The sequence below is a fragment of the Fistularia commersonii genome, chromosome 21 (assembly GCF_037954325.1).
Source record: "Fistularia commersonii isolate RoL2024-O1a breed Wild chromosome 21, RoL_Fcom_v1.0, whole genome shotgun sequence".
Taxonomy (NCBI): Eukaryota; Metazoa; Chordata; class Actinopteri; order Syngnathiformes; family Fistulariidae; genus Fistularia; species Fistularia commersonii.
The window spans coordinates 8,451,188-8,462,095 of record NC_141304.1 but is presented as its reverse complement, the minus strand read 5'-3'; the positions used below and the strand labels follow the sequence as shown (position 1 = coordinate 8,462,095).

General features: G+C 40.6%; 1 protein-coding gene across 1 annotated transcript; it reads left to right on the top strand.

The window, feature by feature from the left end:
• Positions 1-6,335: 6,335 nt before the first annotated feature.
• On the top strand, positions 6,336-10,158 carry elf3 (E74-like factor 3 (ets domain transcription factor, epithelial-specific)). Its single transcript, XM_086168397.1, has 9 exons — positions 6,336-6,496; positions 6,673-6,833; positions 7,356-7,589; positions 7,704-7,811; positions 7,899-8,045; positions 8,164-8,250; positions 8,348-8,464; positions 8,615-8,810; positions 9,195-10,158. Exons 2-9 carry the CDS (start codon positions 6,680-6,682, stop codon positions 9,304-9,306), a joined length of 1,155 nt encoding a protein of 384 aa, XP_086024523.1. The 5' UTR covers positions 6,336-6,496; positions 6,673-6,679; the 3' UTR covers positions 9,307-10,158.
• Positions 10,159-10,908: the final 750 nt, after the last annotated feature.

The window sequence follows — 10,908 nt, the reverse complement described above, 5'->3', positions numbered from 1 at the left end:
TGAAAGATGCTTATTATTTTCTTAATGGAAATACAAATTTCTGCTACTTATCTACTGCCTTTGGTAAAAATGGCTTTGACTGCATGCTACCCCCAAGACATTGGGCATATCCTCCTCTTATCTCTGTTGGACACACTCTCTGGCCTGCTACCCTGGAAGGAGGAGGAGAAAAAATCAATTAAGACCTGCAGGTGAAAAAGGAAAGTGGTCATAAAATTGATTGTGAGCAGTTATTCAAGCGCTTTGGATGAGGGTTTTCTGATCACAATAGTCCGCAATCAACAACTCAGCAAATGATTAGAAGACCCACCACCTATGTCATAGGTCAATATACCAATGAATTGGATTGTGAATGAGATTTTACCATTCCATTGAAACAGTAGGTCCCTGATTGACTTCATTATATATATTTTTTAGCATGATCTCTGATGATAGTAAAAGACAACTTGCAGTTCTAGTAGTTCCATGACTCAGTTAAATAAAAATCATAACAATGATCTTTTGATATTTTAGTTGTATCTTCTTCTAGCTGTGAGATAGAGTTAAGGTGTGCAGCGGTGATGGACTGGCTGACAGATGAGGTTAGACAGGAATCGCCATGGTCCATTATGTTTGCAGATGTAATTGTGATCTATAGTGAGAGCAGAGAACAGGTTGAGGAAAATCAAGAGAGGTGAATGCAAACAAGAAGGAGCTCAGAGCTGATCCCTGATGGAGTCCTCCACCTTGAACTTCTCTGTTGTAGCACACCTCACCACTGTCTCACAGCTAGCATACATGTCCTGCACCAGTCTAACATACTTCTCTGCAACTCCAGACTTCCACATACAATACCATAGTTCCTCTCTTGGCACCCTGTCACCCTGAGGAACTGGCTCCATTTAGAGGTTTTGGTGGACGTGAGGTATCTGAGTGTGGCCTCAAGATCCTGATTCATCCGCTCCTTCTGATTGTTGGACTGGGGATGACTACCCAAGGTGAGAGAGACTTTGGCATCAAGTGCGAGGCAGAACTGTTTCGACCCCTGTGAGGTGAATTGAGGTCTGCGGTCGGACAGAATTTCCTGGTGGATGTTGTGGAGACGCAAAACATGCTTGATCAACATTTAAGCAGCTTGAAAAGCTGAGGGGACCTTCCTGAGAGGAGCGAGGTGACATGTTTTCGAGAAACGGTCTATGTTTGTGAGAATGGTGGTCATACCTTTAGAGGGGGGAAGTCCAGTGACAAAATCAATAGCAATATTCGACAAGGGTCTCTCACAAATGGTTAGGGGTTGAAGGAGTCCCGTGGGTGGTCGACTGGAGGATTTTTGTGTGGACAAAGAGGACAAGCAAGAATGTAGTCCTAACTTTCTTAACGGCCACCAGAAGTGACGGATTATTAAGGCAACAGTTTTGTTGATACCAGGATGGGCAGAGTATCTTGAAGAGTGGATGAGGCAAGAGAGGACCGAGGTGGGGATGTCCTGCCTGGTGGACCAGTGCCAAGGTCTGGTTCCGTCTGGAGTGCCTGGTTGATGACATCTTCAATGTCCCAGGAAAGAGCCCCAATGATACAGTTAGGAGGCAGAATTGGAGCTGGGGCTCTGTGACGTTGTCTGCTGAGAACTGGCAGGAAAGAGCGTCTGGCTTAGAGTTTCGGGCATTCAGGCAATACGAGATGGAGAGGTTGAAATAATTCCTTGAAGGTACAACCAAAGCTAGAAGGGCCCTGGAATTGGGCCTCAGCCCATCTTGGGTAAGTGATTCAAGGCCAGGGTGCACTGTAAAAGAAAACCCCCACAACAGCCTACCTGTCCTGAGAATTTCTCTGGAATGGGTGAGCTAACATCTCGGGAGGTGGCGAGGGCCTGGGAGACTGTCGGTGCAGTGGGGACCTCTGTAGGAGGAGATGGATTTGACTGAAAACTTGGAAACAGCTGAGTCAGCCGATCAAAGTGCTGGCTTGTGTTATCTTGTTGTTTACTGAGAGACTTAAGAACAGCGTCATGAGTGGACAAGAGAACTTTGTTCAGATAGGGCTCTCCTGAGAGCATCCGCTGGGTCAGAATGGCCAAATTGTTCTGTCATGATTTCGGAGGGTGTGCCTGACCCAAATGCAAGGACATTCAGGTGGTTAGGCATCTTAGGGGCTTATTTGCCAAGGGAGATGTGCCAAGGGAGATGAATGGAGAGCTGTACTGGCTTTTTCCTGAGTCACATCACAGGGGTCTCAGGAACTAGGAAATTGCGAGTTGAGGCGTCAACTACTGGGACTAAGAACTGGTGAGGAAAGACGTGATGTAGAATACAGGGATAAGGAACTAGCCAAGAACAACAAACGATCTGCCACTGAAGGGCCAGCAGCGGCTTCTCTATCCTCTGCATGATGAGGCCTGATGAACTGCAGGTGTACACTGCGCCCAGCTGACATCCAAATCAGGCTCTCTGGAGAAAAAAAAAGAGAGGTGAGGGGAAATGCATGCAGACGCCTAGCCCAGGATTCCAACAGATATTGCTCCAGAGGAATATAAGAATGATTAATCCAATCTGCATAGCAAAAATTGAATGGTTTTTAATTTGATCGACATTTTACAATTATCGGTAACCTACCCAAAATAATAATGATTCCATGTAAATACTGTATTACCAACGTCCTTTGAACAATATCTGAGTAAGATTATCAAATGACCCAAGGCTTAACACTCCTTTATAATGATTTACACACTGCCCGGGTCGTGACGCTTCAATATTACGCCATCCTTCGCACGGTATTTTTTTGTACACAAACAAGTCTTTGTGAAAAGCTCCATTATTAAGCAACAGCCTAGGTGTAGGACAATAATGAAAGTTAGAGAAAAAAGGAGAGGTGATGATATAATTTGCCTATTTGTCTTCAGGCCATGAAAGCTGGTACCTTGTCGGCAGGTAAAAACCTGCAGGACTGCATTCCGACCTGTCATTCACCTCCTACACGTGGAAAAAAAAGGGTGTGAGTGGAATTGTGAAATTTGGGAAAGAACACATAGGGGACTGTGTTTATTGAATGGGGTCATCAGTCACAAATCTCACCTCAAAATCTATACATTCCCACTGTTGTGTCATCCTCCTCGTTCATATGAATCTCTCTTTGCCTGACTGATATTACATTACAAAAACTTAATTTCACAATCGAAACACGAAGTTATCTATGCCTTAAACATAAGATAGCAAGAGCAGCGCAGTCTCTTTTGTTTTTTAAGATATGGAAGACTGACAAACCAGTTGTTTTATATGCACTAAATATGTTTGATATTGTGAACAAGTCAATTATTTGTCTGACAATTGGTTCTTCACCTTGTTGCAGCCTAAGGCTAGAGAGCCGCCCAATCAACATCCATTAGAATTGTGAAACTGAGCCTGAGCTCTTTTGTAAAGCATTATTTCAAAGGTTTGGGCTTTGACCTTATCGATGTTCAAAATTCTTTATTTACCGTAGAGAACATCTTTTTTTTAAATTTAGGCACAAATGCAAAGGCATTTTTTGGTCTTACAGACAGAGTCACAATTGCTGAGGCAATTATTTTTTTCTACCTCCTGTATAATTTCATTATTTAGATAGTTTGATTTATTTTCTGATAACATTGATATCATCTTATGACCAAAGAGTTATGGACCCACATGCCATAATGTGTTGGACTGGATCATCTTCTAAACCATCTCAGTTGGAGTTACAAATTAATATCCAAACATGATTCTGATAATCTTTAAATGTCCAGCAGGTGTAAATAAGGGAGTAAATGGCTATATGTTGGGCACCCTGAACCCCACGTCTCAACCAATCACAACTGAGATTTGTGCAAGCTCCACGGTGATCATGTTAGCTGTAAAAGCAAAAGTGATAATCAAGAATGGAGTTTGAAAGTCATTTCTTTCACTGTTCAATAAGGATGATCAAGCATGTCTGACTGTGTGAGATAGAAGACAGAAGCAAAACTAACCATTCATCCTAACAGGCCACCCTGTTAGGATGGCCTGTTAGAAAATAATTAACATGGAACAACCAGGGGCAGCACTGTGGCACAGTAGTTGGCACTTCAGCCTCACAGCATGAAGGACCCATGTTTGATTTCTAACAATCCACTGGGTTTCCTCACATAAGTCTAAAAACATACGGCAGGTAAATTGGGAAAAACGTCCAGATGGGAGAGTATATGGTTTTCTGTCTTTTTATGTGGCCCTGCAATTGACTGTTCCGATCCAGAGTGTACCTCGCCTGTATAGTATAGTACCATAAGCAGTAGATGATGGATTAAAGGAACAAGCAACTAAATATGTTTAGTTGCAGAAAAGAATGAACAGCCAACATGAAGCAAGAATTATTAAAAACAAACCATAAAGAATATATACTGTATATATATCAAAGATAATAAACAAAATATAGAGAGATACAGTAAATGGAGAGTGTATAAAAGAATTAAAGAAACGGAATGAAGCGGGTTTGAACGGCTGGAGAAAAGTGTCAGTGTAATGCTTGAAGAGTATAGAGTATGAAAGGAAAGGTATATACTCCAGTTATGAGACTAGCAATGTATGGTTCAGAGACAGAGATATGAAAGATTAGTAAGTAAGTATTCTATATATTTCATCATTATCTATACTGCCAGTAAACTATATTATCAGTAATACATAAAAAGGTGAGAATTTGGTGAAATATAGAGTTTAAAATATAATGAATAATGATCTCTGTTGCACTTTAAGTATTTTTAGTTCCAGCAATTGTGTGTGGTTGCCGGATTTGTTTAGTTTCGTTTAGCTGTAAAAGGGATCAGTTAATGTTGATCACAGCAGTAGAGGAGCTGAGCAGATGTCTGACCACTAGGTATCAGCAGAGCGCTGCATTAGTGTGTACAGAAACGTGTTGCATGCTGCATGCAACATGATACTGATTTCAAAATACCTTCAACTCATTTTTACCCTCATATATCTGTAGATACGTAATGGTTGCAATGTGAGGAAGCACCTATTCATTTACACATTTATCACACACTTTTATTTTATGTGTTTCTGCCTGGAACTCACAGGAGGGGTCATCAAATATGATAGAGTCAGTTATAATGGACTTAAGGGACAGTTTTCCTGTGAGAACCTGATGATAACGATACCAATTGGCTCGTTTACTTTTCCCTCCAGAAAAATATCCAGTATTACAGTATTGTGCTTTTATAACACACTTATTAATCTCTTCTGGAAAGCATATTGCTCTCAAAACTACTGCCATAAAAAAAAAGTTGTATTTTTTTAATTATTAAATAATTTAGCAAAAGGGGGTTCAGCTAATTCTCTTTCTAGTTCACTTAGCAGCATTTGTTGATTTCTGCATTTAATGTTTAGACACAACATCACCTAAATGACCTGGCAGGAGGTGGTGTTTATCAGCACACTTGCCTGACAGGGAATTAACCAAAAGCAGACTAACCAGCTCGCTTATCTCATCACTGCTTGGCTAGTTTGGTTTGTTTGAGAAAGAAACACTTGGCACTGAAATGACGGGTAAAGTCAATTATAAACTGTAGGTCACAGGCTCAAGATCAACATTACAGCATTGAATCCACAAACTGCCTCAGGTGGAAAACAAAAAGGTCAGTTTTTGTTTGCATGTGAGGATGAAGGTGCATGTCAATCATAAATTACTCCACTATTATTGTGTATTGATATAGTTTGATCCAGTTATATATTATTTTAGTGTGTGCTAGATATTGATTTTGAATGTTAACCCAACTGTATTATGAAGAGAACACTTATTCCAATGGAAAAACACATAAGGATGATACTGTTGAATCTCCTTGCTCCTGGTTGGCTTTTAAATGATAAAATCTTCTATAAAACCCACGCCTACTTTTGATTTTTTTTTGGATCAGCAAATGTGATTCACTACAGCTTTTTTGGAAACTTTGACCACCCTCACATTTCGGTCGGCCAAAGCTACCAACTTCCACATTTAAAACTCCACATTCCTTTTGATTGAACTGAGAAGTAGCTGTGACACAGGAAGTCATGCTATTCCACCCTTTGCAAATTTTTATTTTGCAATTCATTTTCCACCAGGTACATCAGAGAATGAGAAATAATCTCTAATCAAATACTTTTGTGTGTACTTTTGGGTATAGAGACACAAGTAAATCTCACAGAAGACATTTACCAAAATGGCTGGTGGGAAAGACTGATGGTTAAACAAAGTTGTTTTGGCATTTGTGTTGAATTCACTGGAAAGTAGAGGAGGGTTGGAGGTGTGGCTCGCTTGGTTTGGAATTCCCCTGCTTACCTGAGTCCATCCCCCACTCCCTGACAGACTATAAAAGTAAACCAGATAAGTAAAGTGCGGCAGCAGGTGCATCATTGTCTTGAAGACAGACTTGAAACTGGAAAAAAAAAAAAAAAAAAAAAAGCGAAAAAGGGGAAACAGTGGAACATATCACTCGTTCACACTAAGGATCGCCCTGGACTTATTTCCTACATCACACTCTGGCTACAACCAGGTAAGAACAGTCTTGTTCAAAAAAGTGTCTTGTTCAAAAAAGTGTTTTGAATATGTTGTGCAGATGTTATATACATAGGCTGCCCCATTACTATTTATGGGTTTACATGTAAACTGACTCAAAATGCAAGCCAACCTTTGAACAAGGATCTTGTTTTTCTTCAATGTACCCCTCAGTATCTCCATGGCATCGCCTAGCCTCAGCAGCGTTCTGACCCACGCTAACCTCACTATGTACCAGAACAGCCTCCCTGATGTCCTCCCACCACAGACCAGCGTGCTTCCCATCACGAGCACCCAGCTGAACATCACCTCAGCATACACCACCACCATGAGTGGTAAGATGACTCCCCGGTCGGGTTGTTTTATATATGGCGCTGGACTGAAGAGACTGAAACTGCTCTGCTCGTGAGCTGTGAAGCCTTTGTTAAACATTAAAGCTTGAGTTTCATAGTTACTTACATCTAAAGCCTAATCCCATAGTAAACACGATGCTTTAATTGTGAACTTCACGCAGCAGGAAACTTTGCTTTGACCTCATTTAGTCATTGTTGGCTTAATTATTTACCTGGCAGTCAATATTTAACCATGCCTAAGCGCCAAATACTGCCACTTCATAGCTGAAACAGCCTGGTCTTTGTTTAGACACAAATCTAGATCTGGCAGTGATGCAAAGTGTTATCAGTACACATCATAAGTAGCCAAGCAGGTAGGCAGTCTGCAGTTAAACTGAAAATTGATAACATAGACATCGGTGAATAAAGAGAAAAAAATTGCATGCATTCACTTTTCTGTGCTTTATTGGCATTTATAGCTGACTTGTGTAGGAGGTGCAGAGAGTAAGTCCTGTCTCTGTGCAGGTCAGTGGTACAGACACATAAGCCCACAGTCCTGGACAGCAGACAATGTTTTAGAGTGGATCAGTGACCATGTGGAGAACACTGCTTTTGATGCAAGTACTCTGAGTCTGGCTTGTTGCACCTTGGATGGCCCTAACCTGTGCCAGATGAACCTGGACCAGATGATTGCCATTTATGGCCCACAGCTTGGCAAACACCTTCACCAGAGTTTACAAGAGCACAAGACCAAATATGGTACGTTTGCATTCGCCCTGAACTATCGTTTGCAATCAAACCATTATTATTACTTTTCTCCTCCCCTTTTCCTGACAAATGCTCACAACCAAAACTTCTCGTATTTTCATACAGCACTACAGAGCCTGTCGATGCCAGAACTGAATGAGACTTGTCAGCTCCTGGACAACTTTTTGGACAATCTGAACTTCCCTTTGCTCAGCACTATCAAATTTGGCCAAGGTATGCATTAACAAAAAATACAACATTTCAATATACAAGAAAATACTGTGCGGTCAGATTATTAATGCTGCGACTTTTCACCACAAGGAGAAGAAGCAATCCACAAGAATGAATTTGACTACAGAAATAGTTGTGATTTTACCAGCCTGATCATGGAGCCTATGACACCCGTGGGAGACAACGAGTACTTGTCTGATAACCAGTCTGACAGCGAGTACAGCTCCTCCTCCAACAGTCAGTATCTTATTCTAAGATCTCCTCATACCTATCACAACTTCACATTCCCTTTAAAATGTCATGTCTTTAATGATTCAGGAATATAAGTATCTAACAGTATCATTTGTCCCATCAGGTGGCATGTTTGGCTTCTCGAGCCTTGGCTCCCCCGAGTCTGGAAGCAGTGAATCGGAACCAGAGTTCTCCTATCCTATGATTTCAAGTGAGTGTTAGAGATCTAATTGTGTATGACATATTTTGAATTCCTAAACTCCAATGGTGTCACTTCACTAATGACCTGGACAAACCTTTTTTGACAGAAGCACAAATCAAAATGGAGAAAGTAGAGTGTCAAGCCAAGCGACGAGGGCGACCTCCTAAAATCAGCAGAGACCCCAGCAGCAGCCTTTATGAAAGTGTAAAGAAAAATAAACATGGTAAGGGAATGCTTAGAGGATAAGGATATTATTCAAATGCACATTTTGCTCTGCATTCATTTTGCATCATTATCAGACCTCGGATTCACATCTGTTTCACTGAGATGCTCGATTTCACAGCTTCAATCACCTTTTCACATTCCTGTGCAGCTCCTCGAGGTACTCACCTATGGGAGTTCATCCGGGACATTCTGATTCACCCAGAAAAGAACCAGGGTCTGATGAAGTGGGAGGATCGGCGTGAGGGCGTCTTCAAGTTCCTCAAGTCCGAGGCTGTGGCTCAGATGTGGGGCCAGAAGAAGAAGAACAGCAGCATGACATATGAGAAGCTCAGCCGCGCCATGAGGTATGTTACAATGCAGCTAACATTAAATTGTTGACGCAGAAAAGAGTGAACTAGCATTACTGGCAGTTCTGCATTACAATACAGTATTGTTTTCATTATCAGGAGGCTCAAAAACAACCGCCTATACTTTGTTTAGATAAATTAATAAAGGGTTTATCTATAATGCTATATGGCAGAATTATGTTCATGTGACTTGATGGTACTTGCTGCCTAAAACATCACAAAGATATTAGCATGGTCGCTCCTAACTACAGAATGCATAATAAACTGCTTTATTTCCCACTTTCCACATTATGTGGTGACATTTATTTCTAAAATAAAAAATGTCAAACTCCAGCATGTATCGGTAAGGACAGCAGTCTCACCCCTCTCCCCCACCCCCAGGTATTACTACAAGAGAGAAATCTTGGAGCGGGTCGATGGCCGGAGGCTCGTGTACAAATTTGGAAAGAACTCCAGCGGTTGGAAGATTGAGGAGATTGGGATGGGAATGTGAGAAATCAACCCGAAACTAAAACACTGAACAGAGACGCAGTCAGGAACTGGAAATACCTGTGTATCTGTGAGGGGAAATCCCGCTGATCCAAAATTTAAGACTCTAACTTCCTCTTTGAAGGAAGGTGTTGCAGAACATGTAAGCCAGAGTTTCTGGCTCTAGTAGGTTTCATGAACCAATAATACATTTTTGCTTGCCTTATGTTTTTGAATGTCACTGTGGTATCTAAAATGAGACTTTCATTTTGGATTCCTTTGTTATTGTATTTATCTTTTTTGCTAAATGAATCAAGTGACTTACTAATTTCTTACATTTTGGCATTTCTTTTATTATGGTAACTGAGCATGGATGATTTTGTAATGGCACTGGGCACATTTATTATTCATTGCATTTTATAAGTTGTTTTTTTTTCATCATGGATGTGTTGCTCGATATCTGTAGATGAGTTTGGACATCATCTTTGTCATGTAAAGTGAATGTGGAGTGTCAAGATGCTACGTGCTACAAGTATTTGTAGATGCTACAAATTATTCTGGAAATGATGTGCAGTACATATCTATTAGTATCACTAGTTTGTGACAAAGGGTTCTACCACAGTATGTGTGTACAAGATTAACTAAATCACAAACTTTACGTATCATACCCACCTTTGACAGCTTTGGAAATCATCAGCACCTTGTTTGCGTGATTGTTATACTGTTGTTAATGTCATAATTTTTCCTATCTAATGTCCATAAAGGATCAATTTTATGCATTTTTGGGGTGAATCTAATAATTTATAGTCTATCACTTTGTATGGCATATTGTCTTTTATAAAATATTTTTTATAGAAATAAATTTATACAACTTTGATGACTGGATTTTTCTCTCTTTAATGTGGGAAATGAATTCATGAAAGAGACAGCACTGTTGCGAGGTGGTTTACGCTTCGGCCTCACAGCATGAAAGAGCCTGGCTCCGTTCCGACAGGGGACCGTTTTGTGTAGCGTTTGCACGTTCTCCCCATGTCTACATGGGTTTCCTCCAGGTTCTCCAGTGTCCTCCCACATTCCAAAAACATGCAGCAGGTTACTTGGAAAAACTGCCCAGATGTGTGACTGAGAGAGTGAATGGTTGTCTGTCTCTATATGTCTGCGAATGACTGCCAACCATTTCAGAGTGTACCCAGCCTCTCGCCCGCTGGCAGCAAGGATAGGCTCTGGTGACCCAAAGTAGAAAAAGCAGAAGATAATGGATGGATGGATTCATACTAGAATCATTAATTTAAAAACATACAACTTCATAGGTAATTTCCTTTCTCTCTGTCATTTTTCCCACTTTAAGCATTTGATTCAACATGAAGTCCTTCTTTGGTGTTTCAGTGATTCCTTGTACTCTTCACTTGAATTTCTGTCAAGATTCTATTGTCGTGGACTCACAGTACTTTCACCATAGAGTAACACTGAAATGAGGTCTAATTTCTTTACGTCATAAATATGACTTACAAGATGGGTTAAAAACCTTAATTATTCACAAATTTTGCCTCTGGATCAATCGTCAAGAAATATTTAATTTATTTAGATCGATCTAGACATGCGGTAAACCAAGCTAGAAAAAGTTTCT